The sequence below is a fragment of the Dendropsophus ebraccatus genome, chromosome 12 (genome assembly GCF_027789765.1).
Source record: "Dendropsophus ebraccatus isolate aDenEbr1 chromosome 12, aDenEbr1.pat, whole genome shotgun sequence".
In the NCBI taxonomy this organism is placed as follows: domain Eukaryota; kingdom Metazoa; phylum Chordata; class Amphibia; order Anura; family Hylidae; genus Dendropsophus; species Dendropsophus ebraccatus.
The window spans coordinates 521,093-548,518 of record NC_091465.1 but is presented as its reverse complement, the minus strand read 5'-3'; the positions used below and the strand labels follow the sequence as shown (position 1 = coordinate 548,518).

The 27,426-nt window shown below is 49.9% G+C and overlaps 1 protein-coding gene across 1 annotated transcript in view; it reads left to right on the top strand.

Moving 5' to 3' along the window:
* CFAP107 (cilia and flagella associated protein 107) overlaps positions 1–27,426 on the top strand; it is a 54,581-nt gene that overhangs the window by 12,281 nt on the left and 14,874 nt on the right. Inside the window, exon 2 of the mRNA XM_069947907.1 lies at positions 25,585–25,698. Coding sequence (XP_069804008.1) covers positions 25,585–25,698 — 114 coding nt within the window. The remainder of the gene's footprint in view (positions 1–25,584; positions 25,699–27,426) is intronic.

Sequence of the window (27,426 nt, the reverse complement as noted above, 5' to 3'; positions counted from 1 at the left end):
ATCACACTGCCACCCGGTGTACATACGGGCATCACACCTCATATGCATTACTATAGTCCATTCATTAATTTAACCTTAATTTCATTTACTCGCTGATTTTTGACTTTCATTAATATTCATCGCTATTCCTTTGTTTCTGGTTAATAATTATTGCATGCATTTTTAGTGCAAAATTTACTTATGTCTGCACACAGATACTTGCAGCACCATATAACTTTACCATTCAGGCGCTCATATAGGCAGACTACCAGCTTGACACGCATCACACCATCATGAACATACAACCATGTTCACACCACACATTATTCATTTACAGGCGTTTTTCCGAGTTTACCCACTCCACGCCAATTCACAGCATATACAGCTCTTTAGATCATCATATCCTTTCTCATTGTCTCCATCAGGGAAATCGCGGCATCACATATATAGTATATATTTTTATACACATTTCATTACATATAACATATTACAATGTTACCAGCCGCCTAATACCTGAAGTGATGCTAACACAGGGTTAACACATTAACTACATGCACCCATCCCACCTGCTAGCGCTAGCGCTGGGAATACTCCCATTGGCCTCAATTTGTTTTTAAACTCACACTTGCGCATTATTCACCAGATTATGACTAAGCGCGCATGCGCGAAACGCGTCAATCTACTGGGCCACACAGCACACATAGCTCTGCTGTATTTTAACATGATTGAATAAAATATAAGATTTTTAACTCACCTTGGAGTGCTGGATCCGCACCTTCTTTCCATTCCATTTATCTATTTACGGCTAGCCACCGCCTGGAACCGTGCACCCTCCCTCAATGCATTGAAATCCGAACTACACAACAACAAGGTGAGCTGACCTCCATTTTTTTTGCTTTCCAGTGTTCTCAGTGTGGCTGCTCTAGTCTGCCGTACCTTCTCCCCCTCAGCAGCCCCCACCTCCTCCCGCCCGGTTCTCTCCCCCTCAGCAGCCCCCACCTCCTCCCGCCCAGTTCTCTCCTCCCCCTCAGCAGCCCCCACCTCCTCCCGCCCGGTTCTCTCCTCCCCCTCAGCAGCCCCCACCTCCTCCCGCCCGGTTCTCTCCTCCCCCTCAGCAGCCCCCACCTCCTCCCGCCCGGTTCTCTCCTCCCCCTCAGCAGCCCCCACCTCCTCCCGCCCGGTTCTCTCCTCCCCCTCAGCAGCCCCCACCTCCTCCCGCCCGGTTTCTCTCCCCCTCAGCAGCCCCCACCTCCTCCCGCCCAGTTCTCTCCTCCCCCTCAGCAGCCCCCACCTCCTCCCGCCCGGTTCTCTCCTCCCCCTCAGCAGCCCCCACCTCCTCCCGCCCGGTTCTCTCCTCCCCCTCAGCAGCCCCCACCTCCTCCCGCCCGGTTCTCTCCTCCCCCTCAGCAGCCCCCACCTCCTCCCGCCCGGTTCTCTCCTCCCCCTCAGCAGCCCCCACCTCCTCCCGCCCGGTTCTCTCCTCCCCCTCAGCAGCCCCCACCTCCTCCCGCCCGGTTCTCTCCTCCCCCTCAGCAGCCCCCACCTCCTCCCGCCCGGTTCTCTCCTCCCCCCCTGCAGCCCCCACCTCCTCCCGCCCGGTTCTCTGCTCCCCCCCTGCAGCCCCCACCTCCTCCCGCCCGGTTCTCTCCTCCCCCTCAGCAGCCCCCACCTCCTCCCGCCCGGTTCTCTCCTCCCCCTCAGCAGCCCCCACCTCCTCCCGCCCGGTTCTCTCCTTCCCCTCAGCAGCCCCCACCTCCTCCCGCCCGGTTCTCTCCTCCCCCTCAGCAGCCCCCACCTCCTCCCGCCCGGTTCTCTCCTCCCCCCTGCAGCCCCCACCTCCTCCCGCCCGTTTCTCTCCTCCTCCCCCTCAGCAGCCCCCACCTCCTCCCGCCCGGTTCTCTCCTCCCCCCTGCAGCCCCCACCTCCTCCCGCCCGGTTCTCTCCTCCCCCTCAGCAGCCCCCACCTCCTCCCGCCCGGTTCTCTCCTCCCCCTCAGCAGCCCCCACCTCCTCCCGCCCGGTTCTCTCCTCCCCCCCTGCAGCCCCCACCTCCTCCCGCCCGGTTCTCTCCTCCCCCTCAGCAGCCCCCACCTCCTCCCGCCCGGTTCTCTCCTTCCCCTCAGCAGCCCCCACCTCCTCCCGCCCGGTTCTCTCCTCCCCCTCAGCAGCCCCCACCTCCTCCCGCCCAGTTCTCTCCTTCCCCTCAGCAGCCCCCACCTCCTCCCGCCCGGTTCTCTCCTCCCCCCCTGCAGCCCCCACCTCCTCCCGCCCGGTTCTCTCCTCCCCCTCAGCAGCCCCCACCTCCTCCCGCCCGGTTCTCTCCTCCCCCTCAGCAGCCCCCACCTCCTCCCGCCCGGTTCTCTCCTCCCCCTCAGCAGCCCCCACCTCCTCCTGCCCGGTTCTCTCCTCCCCCTCAGCAGCCCCCACCTCCTCCCGCCCGGTTCTCTCCTCCCCCTCAGCAGCCCCCACCTCCTCCCGCCCGGTTCTCTCCTCCCCCTCAGCAGCCCCCACCTCCTCCCGCCCGGTTCTCTCCTCCCCCTCAGCAGCCCCCACCTCCTCCCGCCCGGTTCTCTCCTCCCCCTCAGCAGCCCCCACCTCCTCCCGCCCGGTTCTCTCCTTCCCCCCTGCAGCCCCCACCTCCTCCCGCCCGGTTCTCTCCTCCCCCCCTGCAGCCCCCACCTCCTCCCGCCCGGTTCTCTCCTTCCCCTCAGCAGCCCCCACCTCCTCCTGCCCGGTTCTCTCCTTCCCCTCAGCAGCCCCCACCTCCTCCTGCCCGGTTCTCTCCTTCCCCTCAGCAGCCCCCACCTCCTCCCGCCCGGTTCTCTCCTCCCCCTCAGCAGCCCCCACCTCCTCCCGCCCGGTTCTCTCCTCCCCCCCTGCAGCCCCCACCTCCTCCCGCCCGGTTCTCTCCTCCCCCCTGCAGCCCCCACCTCCTCCCGATCTGATTGCTGTACAGGTTGTAGTCAGTGTCTGTGTACAGGAAGGAGGCATCTGTATGAATATGCATGAGGCTGGGAGGCGTGCCAGGAGCTCAGAGCCCTACATCACCACCCAAGGTGCAGCAGGGACCCTGCACTCGTGGTGACGTCAGCACAGAATGAGGAAGTAAGCCACTTCCTGCAGCTGGAGACCCAGGGGAAAGTCTGCTAAGGGACCATAATCTGACAGGAGTGTACATTAGGAACTTATATAACTTTTTATGTAGGGAGGAAGTGGGGAAAAAAAAATTTGCCGGACTTCTCCTTTAAGTGGAGATGGTGCTTGGTCGTGCTGCACCGGCACATCGGCAGGAGAGGGCCACTTTGCCGTGGAGGAGATGGTAGATGTCCCGGTAGTTGGACGCCCAGGACCTGTGTGGCCTTTTTTCTCTGACTATTCCACGACAATTCCTGCTTTCCCTGCATGTGCCTGGTCATGCTCGTGATACTTAAACACTTTTAATTTTTTCCATACTGACGCGTTGCCGGCAAATACAACATATCACCTCAGTCGGTGAATCAGAGGCTTGATCAAAAAAGGCCGAGGCTTCACAGGTTCGGGATCTCTTAGACGGCGAAAACCTAGTAGCGGTCTCCCCGCTGCCACCACTGACCACGGCTGGCGCAGTAATATCAGCGGACTTGTGCGACCGACCTCTCCCTTTCTGAGGTCGGACCCGCACTGTAACTACATCATCCTCCACTGATGATGCCCTCGGCAGCTGTCGCTCCAAAGACCACGTTGGATCCGCAATGTCATCATCATCATCGTCGACAGGTGACTTCCTCCCACTGACAGTCTACATCCTCAAACTGCGGGATAGAAGCCTGGGGCACTTTCAGGCATTGCTGACCGCTCGGTATTTCTGACCACAGACCAGCTTCCCGATCCTCCTCTGAGGGTATCAGCAATTGGGCGTCAGAGCAGAATAAATCATCCTCTTTGGCCTCTTGACCTTTTGAACGACCTTCTGACCCTAACTGCCTTGTGTGGTCTAAGAGCTCTTCAGAATGGGGGTTATTTTCAGTGGCCTGTATATTGGGGAGGGACATTCTACCATGTTTGCTTCCATTTGGACTGACGATGATGATGATGATGATAACATTTGTGGCCGTGACTAAGAGGAAGAGGAGATCAATGCGCTTGATTCAGGGTCCCATAACCACTGAAGAACAGATTGACGACGCTGTTCATTAATAAGGCGCACAGGAAACCTAGCAAAAGAGGACAGGCCTGACGGTCCTGCTACTGACCATGTTCTCGCTTGTATGTTGGCCGGAGCACTGGAAGCCTGGTGTACTACCTCTATCTCCCCTTCCTACACCTGATACTGGGGACGTGACAGGGCCACAACATGGCGGAAGCACTACCTGGTGCACTACCTCTATCTCCCCTTCCTACACCTGATACTGGGGACATGACAGGACCACAACATGGCGGGAGCACTACCTCTATCTCCCCTTCCTACACCTGATACTGGGGACGTGACAGGACCACAACATGGCGGAAGCACTACCTGGTGCACTACCTCTATCTCCCCTTCCTACACCTGATACTGGGGACGTGACAGGACCACAACATGGCGGAAGCACTACCTGGTGTACTACCTCTATCTCCCCTTCCTACACCTGATACTGGGGACGTGACAGGACCACAACATGGCGGAAGCACTACCTGGTGCACTACCTCTATCTCCCCTTCCTACACCTGATACTGGGGACGTGACAGGGCCACAACATGGCGGAAGCACTACCTGGTGTACTACCTCTATCTCCCCTTCCTACACCTGATACTGGGGACGTGACAGGGCCACAACATGGCGGAAGCACTACCTGGTGTACTACCTCTATCTCCCCTTCCTACACCTGATACTGGGGACGTGACAGGGCCACAACATGGCGGAAGCACTACCTGGTGTACTACCTCTATCTCACCCTCCTACACCTGATACTGGGGACGTGACAGGGCCACAACATGGCGGAAGCACTACCTGGTGTACTACCTCTATCTCCCCTTCCTACACCTGATACTGGGGACGTGACAGGACCACAACATGGCGGAAGCACTACCTGGTGCACTACCTCTATCTCCCCTTCCTATACCTGATACTGGGGACGTGACAGGGCCACAACATGGCGGAAGCACTACCTGGTGCACTACCTCTATCTCCCCTTCCTACACCTGATACTGGGGACATGTCAGGGCCACAACATGGCGGAAGCACTACCTGGTGTACTACCTCTATCTCCTCTTCCTACACCTGATACTGGGGACATGTCAGGGCCAGAACATGGCGGAAGCACTACCTGGTGCACTACCTCTATCTCCCCTTCCTACACCTGATACTGGGGACGTGACAGGGCCACAACATGGCGGAAGCACTACCTGGTGTACTACCTCTATCTCCCCTTCCTACACCTGATACTGGGGACGTGACAGGGCCACAACATGGCGGAAGCACTACCTGGTGTACTACCTCTATCTCCCCTTCCTACACCTGATACTGGGACGTGACAGGGCCACAACATGGCGGAAGCACTACCTGGTGTACTACCTCTATCTCCCCTTCCTACACCTGATACTGGGGACGTGACAGGGCCACAACATGGCGGAAGCACTACCTGGTGTACTACCCTCTATCTCCCTTCCTACACCTGATACTGGGGACGTGACAGGACCACAACATGGCGGAAGCACTACCTGGTGCACTACCTCTATCTCCCCTTCCTACACCTGATACTGGGGACGTGACAGGGCCACAACATGGCGGAAGCACTACCTGGTGTACTACCTCTATCTCCCCTTCCTACACCTGATACTGGGGACATGTCAGGGCCACAACATGGCGAAAGCACTACCTGGTGTACTACCTCTATCTCCCCTTCCTACACCTGATACTGGGGACGTGACAGGGCCAGAACATGGCGGAAGCACTACCTGGTGCACTAACCTCTATCTCCCCTTCCTACACCTGATACTGGGGACGTGACAGGGCCAGAACATGCGGAAGCACTACCTGGTGTACTACCTCTATCTCCCCTTCCTACACCTGATACTGGGGACGTGACAGGGCCACAACATGGCGGAAGCACTACCTGGTGCACTACCTCTATCTCCCCTTCCTACACCTGATACTGGGGACGTGACAGGGCCACAACATGGCGGAAGCACTACCTGGTGTACTACCTCTATCTCCCCTTCCTACACCTGATACTGGGGACGTGACAGGGCCACAACATGGCGGAAGCACTACCTGGTGTACTACCTCTATCTCCCCTTCCTACACCTGATACTGGGGACGTGACAGGGCCACAACATGGCGGAAGCACTACCTGGTGTACTACCTCTATCTCCCCTTCCTACACCTGATACTGGGGACGTGACAGGGCCACAACATGGCGGAAGCACTACCTGGTGCACTACCTCTATCTCCCCTTCCTACACCTGATACTGGGGACGTGACAGGGCCACAACATGGCGGAAGCACTACCTGGTGTACTACCTCTATCTCCCCTTCCTACACCTGATACTGGGGACGTGACAGGACCACAACATGGCGGAAGCACTACCTGGTGCACTACCTCTATCTCCCCTTCCTACACCTGATACTGGGGACGTGACAGGACCACAACATGGCGGAAGCACTACCTGGTGTACTACCTCTATCTCCCCTTCCTACACCTGATACTGGGGACGTGACAGGACCACAACATGGCGGAAGCACTACCTCTATCTCCCCTTCCTACATCTGATACTGGGGACGTGACAGGGCCACAACATGGCGGAAGCACTACCTGGTGTACTACCTCTATCTCCCCTTCCTACACCTGATACTGGGGACGTGACAGGACCACAACATGGCGGAAGCACTACCTGGTGCACTACCTCTATCTCCCCTTCCTACACCTAATACTGGGGCAGTGATAGGGCCACAACATGGCGGAAGCACTACCTGGTGTACTACCTCTATCTCCCCTTCCTACACCTGATACTGGGGACGTGACAGGGCCACAACATGGCGGAAGCACTACCTGGTGCACTACCTCTATCTCCCCTTCCTACACCTGATACTGGGGACGTGACAGGGCCACAACATGGCGGAAGCACTACCTGGTGCACTACCTCTATCTCCCCTTCCTACACCTGATACTGGGGACATGTCAGGGCCACAACATGGCGGAAGCACTACCTGGTGCACTACCTCTATCTCCCCTTCCTACACCTGATACTGGGGACGTGACAGGACCACAACATGGCGGAAGCACTACCTGGTGTACTACCTCTATCTCCCCTTCCTACACCTGATACTGGGGACGTGACAGGGCCACAACATGGCAGAAGCACTACCTGGTGTACTACATCTATCTCCCCTTCCTACACCTGATACTGGGGACGTGACAGGGCCACAACATGGCGGAAGCACTACCTGGTGCACTACCTCTATCTCCCCTTCCTACACCTGATACTGGGGACGTGACAGGGCCACAACATGGCGGAAGCACTACCTGGTGTACTACCTCTATCTCCCCTTCCTACACCTGATACTGGGGACGTGACAGGGCCACAACATGGCGGAAGCACTACCTGGTGCACTACCTCTATCTCCCCTTCCTACACCTGATACTGGGGACGTGACAGGACCACAACATGGCGGAAGCACTACCTGGTGCACTACCTCTATCTCCCTTCCTACACCTGATACTGGGGACGTGACAGGACCACAACATGGCGGAAGCACTACCTGGTGCACTACCTCTATCTCCCCTTCCTACACCTGATACTGGGGACGTGACAGGGCCACAACATGGCGGAAGCACTACCTGGTGCACTACCTCTATCTCCCCTTCCTACACCTGATACTGGGGACATGTCAGGACCACAACATGGCGGAAGCACTACCTGGTGCACTACCTCTATCTCCCCTTCCTACACCTGATACTGGGGACGTGTCAGGGCCACAACATGGCGGAAGCACTACCTGGTGCACTACCTCTATCTCCCCTTCCTACACCTGATACTGGGGACGTGACAGGGCCACAACATGGCGGAAGCACTACCTGGTGCACTACCTCTATCTCCCCTTCCTACACCTGATACTGGGGACGTGACAGGGCCACAACATGGCGGAAGCACTACCTGGTGTACTACCTCTATCTCCCCTTCCTACACCTGATACTGGGGACGTGACAGGGCCACAACATGGCGGAAGCACTACCTGGTGCACTACCTCTATCTCCCCTTCCTACACCTGATACTGGGGACGTGACAGGGCCACAACATGGCGGAAGCACTACCTGGTGCACTACCTCTATCTCCCCTTCCTACACCTGATATTGGGGACGTGACAGGGCCACAACATGGCGGAAGCACTACCTGGTGCACTACCTGGTGCACTACCTCTATCTCCCCTTCCTACACCTGATACTGGGGACGTGACAGGGCCACAACATGGCGGAAGCACTACCTGGTGTACTACCTCTATCTCCCCTTCCTACACCTGATACTGGGGACGTGACAGGGCCACAACATGGCGGAAGCACTACCTGGTGCACTACCTCTATCTCCCCTTCCTACACCTGATACTGGGGACGTGACAGGGCCACAACATGGCGGAAGCACTACCTGGTGTACTACCTCTATCTCCCCTTCCTACACCTGATACTGGGGACGTGACAGGGCCACAACATGGCGGAAGCACTACCTGGTGCACTACCTCTATCTCCCCTTCCTACACCTGATACTGGGGACGTGACAGGACCACAACATGGCGGAAGCACTACCTGGTGCACTACCTCTATCTCCCCTTCCTACACCTGATATTGGGGACGTGACAGGGCCACAACATGTCGGAAGCACTACCTGGTGTACTACCTCTATCTCCCCTTCCTACACCTGATACTGGGGACGTGACAGGGCCACAACATGGCGGAAGCACTACCTGGTGCACTACCTCTATCTCCCCTTCCTACACCTGATACTGGGGACGTGACAGGGCCACAACATGGCGGAAGCACTACCTGGTGCACTACCTCTATCTCCCCTTCCTACACCTGATACTGGGGACGTGACAGGGCCACAACATGGCGGAAGCACTACCTGGTGTACTACCTCTATCTCCCCTTCCTACACCTGATACTGGGGACGTGACAGGGCCACAACATGGCGGAAGCACTACCTGGTGCACTACCTCTATCTCCCCTTCCTACACCTGATACTGGGGACGTGACAGGGCCACAACATGGCGGAAGCACTACCTGGTGTACTACCTCTATCTCCCCTTCCTACACCTGATACTGGGGACGTGACAGGGCCACAACATGGCGGAAGCACTACCTGGTGCACTACCTCTATCTCCCCTTCCTACACCTGATACTGGGGACGTGACAGGGCCACAACATGGCGGAAGCACTACCTGGTGTACTACCTCTATCTCCCCTTCCTACACCTGATACTGGGGACGTGACAGGGCCACAACATGGCGGAAGCACTACCTGGTGCACTACCTCTATCTCCCCTTCCTACACCTGATACTGGGGACGTGACAGGGCCACAACATGGCGGAAGCACTACCTGGTGTACTACCTCTATCTCCCCTTCCTACACCTGATACTGGGGACGTGACAGGAGCAAAACATGGCGGAAGCACTACCTGGTGCACTACCTCTATCTCCCCTTCCTACACCTGATACTGGGGACGTGACAGGGCCACAACATGGCGGAAGCACTACCTGGTGTACTACCTCTATCTCCCCTTCTTACACCTGATACTGGGGACGTGACAGGACCACAACATGGCGGAAGCACTACCTGGTGCACTACCTCTATCTCCCCTTCCTACACCTGATACTGGGGACGTGACAGGGCCACAACATGGCGGAAGCACTACCTGGTGCACTACCTCTATCTCCCCTTCCTACACCTGATATTGCTCACCTACCACCTCTGCTTCTCACCATGTTCACAAGATATATATATAATATCTTAGATAGAAAATACAACAAAAAGAAAATCAACAGATCTACCTAGTCTCGATAAATCCACGTACACAAATAAGATGGACGATTAATTACTGGGTATAACAGATGTGAAGTATTCTGTATTTTTTTATGACGGACAAAAAACGTATGTCAGCTTCTAGGAATACCGCTGTAATCAGTGAACAAATGCACATACACAAAGGAGATTCACGTTTAATTACTGTATAACAGAGGTCTACTATTTCGTATTTTTCTTGACGGACAGAGGACGTTTTTTAGCTTATAGGAATACATGTTAGGACCACGCTCGTGAGCTCTGGTCGACGGTTACGATCATGGCGGCAAAATGTACGTGCACGATAGTTATTTTCTTGTATCATTTTATTAGTGTGAACACAGTGTTATACTGCTTTGGCATTTATATTGATTAAGGTTAACTCCCTACTCATTGTCTGGGAAGATTTCTTCCAGCAGGTATACAGGTAACACCAGGTGTCACATAAAGCTCAGTCATTTCCTAGGCCTGAGGCCTGCTATAGGTGACACTTGTTGTACCTGTCTCTGGCTTCCTATCTCTGTGTATTCTGTCCTCCCGTTACACCTGACCTCCCGTTACACCTGACCTTCTATTACACCTGACCTCTGCTTCTGTCCTCCCGTTACACCTGACCTCAGCTTCTGTCCTCCCGTTACACCTGACCTCCCGTTACACCTGACCTCAGCTTCTGTCCTCCCGTTACACCTGACCTCGGCTTCTGTCCTCCCGTTACACCTGACCTTCTATTACACCTGACCTCTGCTTCTGTCCTCCCGTTACACCTGACCTCCCGTTACACCTGACCTCAGCTTCTGTCCTCCCGTTACACCTGACCTCCCGTTACACCTGACCTCGGCTTCTGTCCTCCCGTTACACCTGACCTCGGCTTCTGTCCTCCCGTTACACCTGACCTTCTATTACACCTGACCTCGGCTTCTGTCCTCCCGTTACACCTGACCTTCTATTACACCTGACCTCGGCTTCTGACCTCCCGTTACACCTGACCTCAGCTTCTGTCCTCCCGTTACACCTGACCTCCCGTTACACCTGACCTCGGCTTCTGTCCTCCCGTTACACCTGACCTCGGCTTCTGACCTCCCGTTACACCTGACCTCGGCTTCTGACCTCCCGTTACACCTGACCTTGGCTTCTGACCTCCCGTTACACCTGACCTCGGCTTCTGTCCTCCCGTTTCACCTGACCTCCCGTTACACCTGACCTCGGCTTCTGACCTCCCGTTACACCTGACCTCGGCTTCTGTCCTCCCGTTACACCTGACCTCCCGTTACACCTGACCTCAGCTTCTGTCCTCCCGTTACACCTGACCTTCTATTACACCTGACCTCTGCTTCTGACCTCCCGTTACACCTGACCTCGGCTTCTGACCTGCCGTTACACCTGACCTTGGCTTCTGACCTACGTTACACCTGAACTCGACTTCTGTCCTCCCGTTACACCTGACCTCGGCTTCTGACCTCCCGTTACACCTGACCTCGGCTTCTGACCTCCCGTTACACCTGACCTCCCGTTACACCTGACCTCGGCTTCTGTCCTCCCGTTACACCTGACCTCGGCTTCTGACCTCCCGTTACACCTGACCTCGGCTTCTGTCCTCCCGTTACACCTGACCTCCCATTACACCTGACCTCGGCTTCTGACCCGCCGTTACACCTGACCTCGGCTTCTGACCTCCCGTTACACCTGACCTCGGCTTCTGACCTCCCGTTACACCTGACCTCGGCTTCTGTCCTCCCGTTACACCTGACCTCCCATTACACCTGACCTCGGCTTCTGACCCGCCGTTACACCTGACCTCGGCTTCTGACCTCCCGTTACACCTGACCTCGGCTTCTGTCCTCCCGTTACACCTGACCTCGGCTTCTGTCCTCCCGTTAAACCTGACCTCGGCTTCTGTCCTCCCGTTACACCTGACCTCGGCTTCTGTCCTCCCGTTACACCTGACCTCGGCTTCTGACCCGCCGTTACACCTGACCTCGGCTTCTGACCTCCCATTACACCTGACCTCGGCTTCTGACCTCCCGTTACACCTGACCTCGGCTTCTGACCCGCCGTTACACCTGACCTCGGCTTCTGACCTCCCATTATACCTGACCTCCCGTTACACCTGACCTCGGCTTCTGTCCTCCCGTTACACCTGACCTCGGCTTCTGTCCTCCCGTTACACCTGACCTCCCATTACACCTGACCTCGGCTTCTGACCTCCCGTTACACCTGACCTCGGCTTCTGACCCGCCGTTACACCTGACCTCGGCTTCTGACCTCCCATTATACCTGACCTCCCGTTACACCTGACCTCGGCTTCTGTCCTCCCGTTACACCTGACCTCGGCTTCTGTCCTCCCGTTACACCTGACCTCCCGTTACACCTGACCTCAGCTTCTGTCCTCCCGTTACACCTGACCTCCTGTTACACCTGACCTCGGCTTCTGACCTCCTGTTATACCTGACCTCGGCTTCTGACCTCCCGTTACACCTGACCTCGGCTTCTGACCCGCCGTTACACCTGACCTCGGCTTCTGACCTCCCATTATACCTGACCTCGGCTTCTGACCTCCCATTACACCTGACCTCGGCTTCTGACCTCCCATTATACCTGACCTCGGCTTCTGACCTCCCATTACACCTGACCTCGGCTTCTGACCTCCCATTACACCTGACCTCGGCTTCTGACCTCCCATTATACCTGACCTCGGCTTCTGACCTCCCATTACACCTGACCTCGGCTTCTGACCTCCCATTATACCTGACCTCGGCTTCTGACTATTCTTTGGCTCTGTGATTCTGATCTATATTTTGATTCTCCTGGTTCTGACACATTTTTTGCCCGACTACCCACCATTGTGTTTTGTCTGTCTTTGTTATCGTCTTTTGTCTTGTCTCATGTGTCACCCTATTTCAGTCCAGGGAACGTCACCTGGTTGTCCGCCATCATTTAGGGTGGTCTAGTGGTAAGTAGGCAGGGACAGCAGGAGTGGGACAGTGTCAGGCTTCACCAGTCCATGGGAGTGTTTCCTTTGTGTGCCCTGAAATGTCCTGACAATACAGCTATAATTAGTCAAGAAATGCTTGTAGACAAACCAGATGTACGTTTAATCACTGAATTTTTCCTGACTGACAGAAGACCTTTTTTTTTAGCTTATAGGAATACAGCTATAATAACTCAAAAAAATACACGTACACAAAGGAGATGTACGTTTAAACACTGTATAACAGATGTGAGCAGACCAAAATACACTTTTAGGCCTTATTCACACGTTCCGTAATTTACGGATCCGTATTTCCGTATCCGAGTTAGTGCACATTGAAGTCTATTGGGCTATTCACACGATCAGTAGCAGAAATGGATGAAAATCAATCCGTAAAAAAAAAAAGGACATGTCCTAGTGCGGACCGGGTGCGGACCCAGATTTTTTCACGGATGCTCTCATTGACATCAATTGTCTACGGATTGTTTGCGGATTGCAACATGTTTGGCATCCGTATTTCCGTAGAAAAATATGGATAACTCATGCTCCTATTGTGCACAGCAGTATATAGAAGTGCTGGGATCTATAGTTCTCCGGATCTCCGGGCGGACAGCTGACGGAATTCCGCGGACATTTTCCGCGAGAATTCCTCAGTCTGAACCTGCGGCTGCATCAGACCCCCTCCTGCGGCTGCATCAGACCCCCTCCTGCGGCGGCATCGGACCGACCCCCTCTGCGGCATCAGACCCCCTCCTGCGGCATCATCAGACCTCCTCTGCGGCGGCATCAGACCCCCTCCTGCGGCGGCATCGGACCGACCCCCTCTGCGGCATCAGACCCCCTCCGGCGGCATCATCAGACCCCTCCTGCGGTAAGGATGCGATCTCCTATGCGATCCTCCTGTGCCGTTCTGCCTTCAGTGCTCTTAATTGATTCATTGATACTTTCCTAACCTCATAGTAAACACCAATTTATTGAGCTAATTGGTAATGATGATTGGCAGCTGGGCTACAAAGGTACAAGTACCAATTACCTCAATAAATTGGGGTGTTTACAATCAACACCCCAATTTATTGAGGTAATTGGTACTTGTACCTTTGTAGCCCAGCTGCCAATCATCATTACCAATTAGCTCAATAAATTGGTGTTTACTATGAGGTTAGGAAAGTATCAATGAATCAATTAAGAGCACTGAAGGCAGAACGGCACAGGAGGATCGCATAGGAGATCGCATCCTTACCGCAGGAGGGGTCTGATGATGCCGCAGGAGGGGGTCTGATGCCGCAGAGGGGGTCGGTCCGATGCCGCCGCAGGAGGGGGTCTGATGCAGCCGCAGGAGGGGGTCTGATGCCGCCGGAGGGGGTCTGATGCCGCCGGAGGGGGTCTGATGCCGCCGCAGAGGAGGTCTGATGATGCCGCCGGAGGGGGTCTGATGCCGCAGAGGGGGTCGGTCCGATGCCGCCGCAGGAGGGGGTCTGATGCCGCCGCAGAGGAGGTCTGATGATGCCGCAGGAGGGGGTCTGCCATTCATTCACTGCTCAGTCTGGTCCAGCAACGGATGGAATACGGATGGAATACGGATGTCCAATCCGCAATTTCTCACGGGTTGTTTCAGGACCAGAAAAAAATACTGAACGTGTGCATAGGGCCTTAGGCTGGGTTCACACTATGTATATTTCAGGCTGTATTTGGTCCTCATGTCAAGTCCTCATAGCAACCAAAACCAGGAGTGGATTGAAAACCCAGAAAGGATCTGTTCACACAATGTTGAAATTGAGTGGATGGCCGCCATATAACAGTAAATAACGGCCATTATTTCAATATAACAGCCGTTGTTTTAAAATAACAGCAAATATTTGCCATTAAATGACGGCCATCCACTCAATTACAACATTATGTGAACAGAGCCTTTCTGTGTTTTCAATCCACTCCTTGTTTTGGTTGCTATACAGCCTCACAAATACAGCCTCAAATAGACGTAGTGTGAACCCAGCCTTAGGCTCTATGTATAAATTGGCTTGTTGAAAATGCTTCTTGCAAATATGCTAGTGTAACCTTCATTAACACCTCATTAATCTATCATATATCACTGCCTATCTGTGTAATATCACTAATCTCACTGCCTATCTGTAATATCACTAATCTCACTGCCTATCTGTGTAATATCACTAATCTCACTGCCTGTCTGTAATATCACTAATCTCACTGCCTATCTGTAATATCACTAATCTCACTGCCTATCTGTAATATCACTAATCTCACTGCCTATCTGTAATATCACTAATCTCACTGCCTATCTGTGTAATATCACTAATCTCACTGCCTGTCTGTAATATCACTAATCTCACTACCTATCTGTGTAATATCACTAATCTCACTGCCTATCTGTAATATCACTAATCTCACTGCCTATCTGTGTAATATCACTAATCTCACTACCTATCTGTGTAATATCACTAATCTCACTGCCTATCTGTAATATCACTAATCTCACTGCCTATCTGTAATATCACTAATCTCACTGCCTATCTGTGTAATATCACTAATCTCACTGCCTATCTGTGTAATATCACTAATCTCACTGCCTATCTGTAATATCACTAATCTCACTACCTATCTGTAATATCACTAATCTCACTGCCTATCTGTGTAATATCACTAATCTCACTGCCTATCTGTGTAATATCACTAATCTCACTGCCTATCTGTGTAATATCACTAATCTCACTGCCTATCTGTAATATCACTAATCTCACTACCTATCTGTGTAATATCACTAATCTCACTGCCTATCTGTGTAATATCACTAATCTCACTGCCTATCTGTAATATCACTAATCTCACTGCCTATCTGTGTAATATCACTAATCTCACTACCTATCTGTGTAATATCACTAATCTCACTGCCTATCTGTAATATCACTAATCTCACTGCCTATCTGTAATATCACTAATCTCACTGCCTATCTGTGTAATATCACTAATCTCACTGCCTATCTGTAATATCACTAATCTCACTGCCTATCTGTAATATCACTAATCTCACTACCTATCTGTAATATCACTAATCTCACTGCCTATCTGTAATATCACTAATCTCACTGCCTATCTGTAATATCACTAATCTCACTGCCTATCTGTGTAATATCACTAATCTCACTGCCTATCTGTAATATCACTAATCTCACTACCTATCTGTAATATCACTAATCTCACTGCCTATCTGTAATATCACTAATCTCACTGCCTGTCTGTAATATCACTAATCTCACTACCTATCTGTAATATCACTAATCTCACTGCCTATCTGTAATATCACTAATCTCACTGCCTATCTGTAATATCACTAATCTCACTGCCTGTCTGTAATATCACTAATCTCACTGCCTATCTGTGTAATATCACTAATCTCACTGCCTATCTGTAATATCACTAATCTCACTGCCTGTCTGTAATATCACTAATCTCACTGCCTATCTGTAATATCACTAATCTCACTGCCTGTCTGTGTAATATCACTAATCTCACTGCCTATCTGTAATATCACTAATCTCACTGCCTATCTGTGTAATATCACTAATCTCACTGCCTATCTGTGTAATATCACTAATCTCACTACCTATCTGTGTAATATCACTAATCTCACTGCCTATCTGTAATATCACTAATCTCACTGCCTATCTGTAATATCACTAATCTCACTACCTATCTGTAATATCACTAATCTCACTGCCTATCTGTAATATCACTAATCTCACTGTCTGTCTGTAATATCACTAATCTCACTGCCTATCTGTGTAATATCACTAATCTCACTGCCTGTCTGTGTAATATCACTAATCTCACTGCCTATCTGTAATATCACTAATCTCACTGCCTATCTGTAATATCACTAATCTCACTGCCTGTCTGTAATATCACTAATCTCATTACCTATCTGTGTAATATCACTAATCTCACTGCCTATCTGTAATCTCACTAATCTCACTACCTATCTGTGTAATATCACTAATCTCACTGCCTATCTGTGTAATATCACTAATCTCACTGCCTATCTGTGTAATATCACTAATCTCACTGCCTATCTGTAATATCACTAATCTCACTGCCTATCTGTGTAATATCACTAATCTCACTGCCTATCTGTAATCTCACTAATCTCACTGCCTATCTGTGTAATATCACTAATCTCACTGCCTATCTGTGTAATATCACTAATCTCACTGCCTATCTGTGTAATATCACTAATCTCACTGCCTATCTGTGTAATATCACTAATCTCACTGCCTATCTGTAATATCACTAATCTCACTGCCTATCTGTAATATCACTAATCTCACTGCCTATCTGTGTAATATCACTAATCTCACTGCCTATCTGTAATATCACTAATCTCACTGCCTATCTGTAATATCACTAATCTCACTGCCTATCTGTAATATCACTAATCTCACTGCCTATCTGTGTAATATCACTAATCTCACTGCCTATCTGTAATATCACTAATCTCACTGCCTATCTGTGTAATATCACTAATCTCACTGCCTATCTGTGTAATATCACTAATCTCACTGCCTATCTGTGTAATATCACTAATCTCACTGCCTGTCTGTGTAATATCACTAATCTCACTGCCTATCTGTAATATCACTAATCTCACTGCCTATCTGTAATATCACTAATCTCACTACCTATCTGTGTAATATCACTAATCTCACTGCCTATCTGTAATCTCACTAATCTCACTACCTATCTGTGTAATATCACTAATCTCACTGCCTATCTGTGTAATATCACTAATCTCACTGCCTATCTGTGTAATATCACTAATCTCACTGCCTATCTGTAATATCACTAATCTCACTGCCTATCTGTGTAATATCACTAATCTCACTGCCTATCTGTAATCTCACTAATCTCACTGCCTATCTGTGTAATATCACTAATCTCACTGCCTATCTGTGTAATATCACTAATCTCACTGCCTATCTGTGTAATATCACTAATCTCACTGCCTATCTGTGTAATATCACTAATCTCACTGCCTATCTGTAATATCACTAATCTCACTGCCTATCTGTAATATCACTAATCTCACTGCCTATCTGTGTAATATCACTAATCTCACTGCCTATCTGTAATATCACTAATCTCACTGCCTATCTGTAATATCACTAATCTCACTGCCTATCTGTAATATCACTAATCTCACTGCCTATCTGTGTAATATCACTAATCTCACTGCCTATCTGTAATATCACTAATCTCACTGCCTATCTGTGTAATATCACTAATCTCACTGCCTATCTGTGTAATATCACTAATCTCACTGCCTATCTGTGTAATATCACTAATCTCACTGCCTGTCTGTATAATATCACTAATCTAACTGCCTATCTGTAATATCACTAATCTCACTGCCTGTCTGTGTAATATCACTAATCTCACTGCCTATCTGTAATATCACTAATCTCACTGCCTATCTGTGTAATATCACTAATCTCACTGCCTATCTGTAATATCACTAATCTCACTGCCTATCTGTAATATCACTAATCTCACTGCCTATCTGTAATATCACTAATCTCACTGCCTATCTGTAATATCACTAATCTCACTGCCTATCTGTAATATCACTAATCTCACTGCCTATCTGTAATATCACTAATCTCACTGCCTATCTGTAATATCACTAATCTCACTGCCTATCTGTGTAATATCACTAATCTCACTGCCTATCTGTAATATCACTAATCTCACTACCTATCTGTAATATCACTAATCTCACTGCCTATCTGTGTAATATCACTAATCTCACTGCCTGTCTGTAATATCACTAATCTCACTGCCTATCTGTAATATCACTAATCTCACTACCTATCTGTGTAATATCACTAATCTCACTGCCTATCTGTAATATCACTAATCTCACTACCTATCTGTAATATCACTAATCTCACTGCCTATCTGTGTAATATCACTAATCTCACTGCCTATCTGTGTAATATCACTAATCTCACTGCCTATCTGTAATATCACTAATCTCACTACCTATCTGTAATATCACTAATCTCACTGCCTATCTGTGTAATATCACTAATCTCACTGCCTATCTGTAATATCACTAATCTCACTGCCTATCTGTAATATCACTAATCTCACTGCCTATCTGTGTAATATCACTAATCTCACTGCCTGTCTGTCTAATATCACTAATCTCACTGCCTATCTGTGTAATATCACTAATCTCACTGCCTATCTGTGTAATATCACTAATCTCACTGCCTATCTGTAATATCACTAATCTCACTGCCTATCTGTGTAATATCACTAATCTCACTGCCTATCTGTGTAATATCACTAATCTCACTACCTATCTGTGTAATATCACTAATCTCACTGCCTATCTGTGTAATATCACTAATCTCACTGCCTATCTGTAATATCACTAATCTCATTACCTATCTGTAATATCACTAATCTCACTGCCTATCTGTAATATCACTAATCTCACTGCCTGTCTGTAATATCACTAATCTCACTGCCTATCTGTAATATCACTAATCTCACTGCCTATCTGTGTAATATCACTAATCTCACTACCTATCTGTGTAATATCACTAATCTCACTGCCTATCTGTGTAATATCACTAATCTCACTGCCTATCTGTAATATCACTAATCTCACTGCCTATCTGTGTAATATCACTAATCTCACTGCCTATCTGTGTAATATCACTAATCTCACTACCTATCTGTAATATCACTAATCTCACTGCCTATCTGTAATATCACTAATCTCACTGCCTATCTGTGTAATATCACTAATCTCACTGCCTATCTGTAATATCACTAATCTCACTGCCTATCTGTAATATCACTAATCTCACTACCTATCTGTAATATCACTAATCTCACTGCCTATCTGTAATATCACTAATCTCACTGCCTATCTGTGTAATATCACTAATCTCACTGCCTATCTGTGTAATATCACTAATCTCACTACCTATCTGTAATATCACTAATCTCACTGCCTATCTGTAATATCACTAATCTCACTGCCTATCTGTGTAATATCACTAATCTCACTGCCTATCTGTAATATCACTAATCTCACTGCCTATCTGTAATATCACTAATCTCACTACCTATCTGTAATATCACTAATCTCACTACCTATCTGTGTAATATCACTAATCTCACTGCCTATCTGTGTAATATCACTAATCTCACTGCCTATCTGTAATATCACTAATCTCACTGCCTATCTGTGTAATATCACTAATCTCACTGCCTATCTGTAATATCACTAATCTCACTACCTATCTGTAATATCACTAATCTCACTGCCTATCTGTAATCTCACTAATCTCACTGCCTATCTGTAATATCACTAATCTCACTGCCTATCTGTAATATCACTAATCTCACTGCCTATCTGTATAATATCACTAATCTCACTGCCTATCTGTAATATCACTAATCTCACTGCCTATCTGTGTAATATCACTAATCTCACTGCCTATCTGTGTAATATCACTAATCTCACTGCCTATCTGTGTAATATCACTAATCTCACTGCCTATCTGTAATATCACTAATCTCACTGCCTATCTGTAATATCACTAATCTCACTGCCTATCTGTGTAATATCACTAATCTCACTGCCTATCTGTAATATCACTAATCTCACTGCCTATCTGTGTAATATGACTAATCTCACTGCCAGGGCCGTTTTAATACATTGGTGGGCCCAGTGCACAGCCCTCAAGAGTGACCCCCCCCCCCCCCCCACAACCCAGCGTTATCAGAATCAGAGCTCCACACACAGTATAATGCCCTGAAAATGACCCAACACTGTATTAAGAGCCCCAATACATACGGTAGTTACCTTATAACTAGAGATGAGCGACCCTGGAGCAGCTGGAGTCCATCCGAACCCGATCATTCGGCATGTGATTAGCGGCGGCTGCTGAACTTGGATAAAGCCCTAAGGCGGTGTGGAAATCATGGATATAGTCATTGGCTGTAGTTATTATCTGTAGTTATTGGATATAGTCATTGGCTGTAGTTATTGGCTGTAGTTATTGGATGTAGTCATTGGCTGTAGTTATTGGCTCTAGTTATTGGCTGTAGTTATTGGATGTAGTTATTGGATATAGTTATTGGATATAGTTATTGGATATAGTTATTGGATATAGTTATTGGCTGTAGTTATTGGCTGTAGTTATTGGCTGTAGTTATTGGATGTAGTTATTGGCTGTAGTTATTGGATGTAGTTATTGGCTGTAGTTATTGGATGTAGTTATTGGATGTAGTTATTGGATATAGTCATTGGCTGTAGTTATTGGATATAGTTATTGGCTGTAGTTATTGGCTGTAGTTATTGGATATAGTCATTGGCTGTAGTTATTGGCTGTAGTTATTGGATATAGTTATTGGATGTAGTTATTGGCTGTAGTTATTGGATGTAGTTATTGGCTGTAGTTATTGGCTGTAGTTATTGGATATAGTTATTGGATATAGTTATTGGCTGTAGTTATTGGATATAGTCATTGGCTGTAGTTATTGGATATAGTCATTGGCTGTAGTTATTGGATATAGTTATTGGATATAGTTATTGGATATAGTTATTGGATATAGTCATTGGCTGTAGTTATTGGATATAGTTATTGGATATAGTTATTGGATATAGTCATTGGCTGTAGTTATTGGATATAGTTATTGGCTGTAGTTATTGGTTGTAGTTATTGGCTGTAGTTATTGGATATAGTTATTGGATATAGTTATTGGATATAGTTATTGGATATAGTTATTGGCTGTAGTTATTGGCTGTAGTTATTGGATATAGTTATTGGCTGTAGTTATTGGCTGTAGTTATTGGATGTAGTTATTGGATATAGTTATTGGATATAGTCATTGGCTGTATTCATGTTTTCCAGATAATCTTAGAGCTTTATCCAAGTTCAGCCGCCCCAGCTAATCAAATGGCGAACGTTTGGGTTCGGATGGACTCCAGCTGCTCCAGGTTCCCTCATCTCTACTTATAACCTTATAAAGATATCACCAATGATACCATTACATAATACCACCAGACCGTGACCCCTATCACTACAGACCCTATAACAGAGTGCAGTTACATCCAGTGACTCACAGGAGACGTCTTCTCTGATCAGAGTCTTTTCATTCTCTCCATCCAGCCTGGGCCACCATGATGTCTCCCCCGGCTGTGAATCTTCTCTCCAGAATCTGCCAGAGAAACATTTTAGGCTCCAAAACATACAGGCACAAGGTCCCCTATACAGTTACAGTTACCCCCCTATGTACCCCTATATAGTAGACCCGTGTGCTGCGTCCAGTAGTATATAGACCCCTTGAGTGCTGCCCCTAGTACTTTAGACCACTAGGTGCTGCCCACAGTAGTATATAGCCCCCTCTGTGCTCCCCCAGTTATATGTATGCCCTAGTAGTATATATACCCCCCTGTGCACCCCCAGTAGTATATATACATCCCCTGTGCTCCCCCCAGTAGTATATACTCTCCCTGTGCACCCCCAGTAGTATATATATCCCCTGTGCGCCCCCAGTATGCTTTCCCAGTTATATATACCCCCTGTGCACCCCCCCAGTTATATATATATATCCCCTGTGCGCCCCCAGTAGTATATAGCCCCCCTCTGCGCTCACCCAGTTATACATACCCCCTGTGCACCCCCCAGTACTATATAGCCCCCCTCTGCACTCCCCGTTATATAAACCCCCCTGTGCACCCCCCCAGTTATATATACCCCCATGCACCTCCCCAGTAGTATATAGCCCCCCTGTGCACACCCTGAGTTAAAAATAACCCGATGCACCCCCCGTAGTATATAGCCCCCCTTGTGTGCTTACCGAGTTATATATACCCCCTATGTGCTCCCAGTTATATATATATATACCCCCTGTGTGCTCCCAGTTATATATATACCCCCTGTGTGCCCCCCTAATTATATATACCCCCCTGAGCGTGCCACCCCCCCTAGTAGTATATAGGGCACCCCAAGTAGTATAGACCCCCACTGTGTGCTGCCCCCGTTATATAGCCCCCCTTTGTGCTCCCCCTCCCTGGCCTCCCATATAGCAAATAACAAAAAAACAAAGGCGTATACTCACCTGGGTCCGCGGGTTCCTCTTCTCTTCACCTCATCCTGGTGGCCGCAGGCAGGGCTTTGCCTGCGGTCACAAGAGGCCGCCGTCCCCTCTCGCGATGCCGGCGCTGACATCACTTAGCGCCGATACCACTGCGGGAGAGCGGCTTCTTGTGCCCGCAGGTAAAGCACTGCCTGCGGGCACAGGGATGACTGACAGGGAGGGCGCCAATGGCTCCCGACCTGTCAGTGACGCTGCTGCTGCCCGTACCTATGAGCGCTCGTTACGAGCGCTCATAGCGCAGGGGGGGGGGGGGCAGGGCCTGCAGGGGGCGCCATGGATGGGTAACTTACCCATCCCGATGGCGCCCCCCTGGCAGGCTGGTGGCCGGAGCCTTGTGCGACCGCAATGGTCTCACAGAGCACAGGCCGGCCCTGCACGTGCACCATGTGACCTCTGGTTAAAGCGTCCCTGCTCACTGCCTATCTATGTGATAGCCGTCTGTACAGAAAAGTGAGTGAGGAGACAATGGCGCCCAGCACAGCGCCTTTTATATGAGATGGTCATGTGATTTTAGCAACCAATGAGACCCCTGCACCTCAGCAACGATGTTTCTGCTCTGCACTGATTGGCTGGCAAAAAAGGCGCTCGGACGCTAACTTGAACGAACTGTAAAATTATTGGTTTGAGAAAATCGAGATGTTCGACTTATACTTAACTTTTCTCGAACAGTTTGATCAGCACTATTTACAATGGCAGCAGGTCAGGGGTGACAGCACGTCAGGGGTGACAGCAGGTCAGGGGAGGCAGCAGGTCAGGGGTGACAGCAGGTCAGGGGTGACAGCACGTCAGGGGTGACAGCAGGTCAGGGGAGGCAGCAGGTCAGGGGTGACAGCAGGTCAGGAGAGGCAGCAGGTCAGGGGTGGCAGCAGGTCAGGGGTGGCAGCAGGTCAGGGGTGACAGCAGGTCAGGGGAGGCAGCAGGTCAGGGGAGGCAGCAGGTCAGGGGTGACAGCAGGTCAGGGGTGACAGCAGGTCAGGGGTGGCAGCAGGTCAGGGGTGACAGCAGGTCAGGGGAGGCAGCAGGTCAGGGGTGACAGCAGGTCAGGGGTGACAGCAGGTCAGGGGAGGCAGCAGGTCAGGGGTGACAGCAGGTCAGGGGAGGCAGCAGGTCAGGGGAGGCAGCAGGTCAGGGGTGACAGCAGGTCAGGGGAGGCAGCAGGTCAGGGGTGACAGCAGGTCAGGGGAGGCAGCAGGTCAGGGGTGACAGCAGGTCAGGGGTGACAGCAGGTCAGGGGTGACAGCAGGTCAGGGGAGGCAGCAGGTCAGGAGTGACAGCAGGTCAGGGGAGGCAGCAGGTCAGGGGTGACAGCAGGTCAGGAGTGACAGCAGGTCAGAATGGCAGCAGGTCAGGGGTGACAGCAGGTTAGGGGTGACAGCAGGTCATGGGTGGCAGCAGGTCAAGGGTGACAGCAGGTCAGGGGTTACAGCAGGTCAGAATGGCAGCAGGTCAGGGGTGACAGCAGGTTAGAGAAGGCAGCAGGTCAGGGGTGGCAGCAGGTCAGGAGGGGCAGCAGGTCAGGGGAGGCAGCAGGTCAGGGGTGACAGCAGGTCAGGGGTGACAGCAGGTCAGGGGTGGCAGCAGGTCAGGGGAGGCAGCAGGTCAGGGGAGGCAGCAGGTTAGAGGGGCAGCAGGTCAGGGGAGGCAGCAGGTCAGGGGTGGCAGCAGGTCAGGGGTGGCAGCAGGTCAGGGGTGACAGCAGGTCAGGGGTGGCAGCAGGTCAGGGGTGGCAGCAGGTTAGAGGGGCAGCAGGTCAGGGGAGGCAGCAGGTCAGGGGTGGCAGCAGGTCAGGGGTGACAGCAGATCAGGGGTGACAGCAGGTTAGAGGGGCAGCAGGTTAGAGGGGCAGCAGGTTAGAGGGGGCAGCAGGTCAGGGGTGACAGCAGGTCAGGGGAGGCAGCAGGTTAGAGGGGCAGCAGGTCAGGGGTGGCAGCAGGTCAGGGGAGGCAGAAGGTTAGAGGGGCAGCAGGTCAGGGGTGGCAGCAGGTTAGAGGGGACGGCAGGTCAGGAGTGGCAGGTCAGGGGTGGCAGCAGGTCAGGGGTGGCAGCAGGTCAGGGGTGGCAGCAGGTCAGGGGTGGCAGCAGGTTAGAGGGGCAGCAGGTCAGGGGTGGCAGCAGGTTAGAGGGGCAGCAGGTCAGGGGTGGCAGCAGGTTAGAGGGGACGGCAGGTCAGGGGTGGCAGGTCAGGGGTGGCAGCAGGTTAGAGGGGCAGCAGGTCAGGGGTGGCAGCAGGTTAGAGGGGCAGCAGGTCAGGGGTGGCAGCAGGTTAGAGGGGCAGCAGGTCAGGGGTGGCAGCAGGTTAGAGGGGCAGCAGGTCAGGGGAGGCAGCAGGTTAGAGGGGCAGCAGGTCAGGGGAGGCAGCATAAGATGGGTGTGAATGCGGTGCTATTGCCCTCGGCCCTCGTGACTCCCATGATTCTTCTTCCCTCTTTCTAGTTCAGGAGACGTGATCTCCCATCGCCCCAGAGCTGCTACCACAAAGACTTCATCCGCTTCCCAGACAGTCAGCCCGATCGGATACACAGGAGAGATTTCCTAAAAAGAATGGAGGTAAAAGTTTTAAAAACTTACATTAACATGAATTGCAAAACTTAAAGGAACGCTCCAGACTATAGAGCCCGGGATCCATCAATTCCCCTCAGAAACCAAAAGTCATTTTATAGTGAATCTAATATTATAAAGAGAAATAATTTCATCATGTCCGGCTGCCGTGCTGCGTATGTGCCCGATCCGTCTCCTCCGGCAGCTGACAGGATCCTCCCTTGTTGCTGACCCTGAAGAAGACGACAACTTCTCAGCTATACGACCTGGTGACTATACGGGCTCCACCGATTCCCTGCCTGACACTATGCGGAGGGCTGGCTGATATACAGGGATCACTATACATCACTATACATCACTATACATCACTACACATCACTATACATCACTATACATCGCTATACATCACTATACATCACTATACATCACTATACATTACATCACTATACATCACTATACATCGCTATACATCACTATACATCACTATACATCACTATACATTACATCACTATACATCACTATGCGGAGGGCTGGCTGATATACAGGGATCACTATACATCACTATACATTACATCACTATACATTACATCACTATACATCACTATACATTACATCACTATGCGGAGGGCTGGCTGATATACAGGGATCACTATACATCACTATACATCGCTATACATCATTTATACATTACATCACTATACATCACTATACATCACTACACATCACTACACATTACATCACTATACATCACTATACATCACTATACATCACTATGCGGAGGGCTGGCTGATATACAGGGATCACTATACATCACTATACATCACTATGCGGAGGGCTGGCTGTTATACAGGGATCACTATACATCACTATACATCACTATACATTACATCACTATACATCACTATACAGAGGGCTGGCTGTTATACAGGGATCACTATACATCACTATACATTACATCACTATACATCACTATACATCACTACACATCACTATACATCACTATACATCGCTATACATCACTATACTATACATCACTATACATCACTATGCGGAGGGCTGGCTGATATACAGGGATCACTATACATCGCTATACATCATTTATACATTACATCACTATACATCACTACACATCACTATACATCACTATACATCACTATACATCACTATACATCACTATACATCACTATACATCACTACACATCACTACACATCACTATGCGGAGGGCTGGCTGATATACAGGGATCACTATACATCACTATACATCGCTATACATCATTTATACATTACATCACTATACATCACTATACATCACTACACATCACTATACATCACTATACATCACTATGCGGAGGGCTGGCTGATATACAGGGATCACTATACATCACTATACATCACTATACATTACATCACTATACATCACTATACATCACTATACATTACATCACTATACATCACTATACATCACTACACATCACTATGCGGAGGGCTGGCTGATATACAGGGATCACTATACATCACTACACATCACTATACATCACTATGCGGAGGACTGGCTGATATACAGGGATCACTATACATCACTATACATCACTATACATCACTACACATCACTATGCGGAGGGCTGGCTGATATACAGGGATCACTATACATCACTATACATCACTACACATCACTATGCGGAGGGCTGGCTGATATACAGGGATCACTATACATCACTATACATCACTATACATCA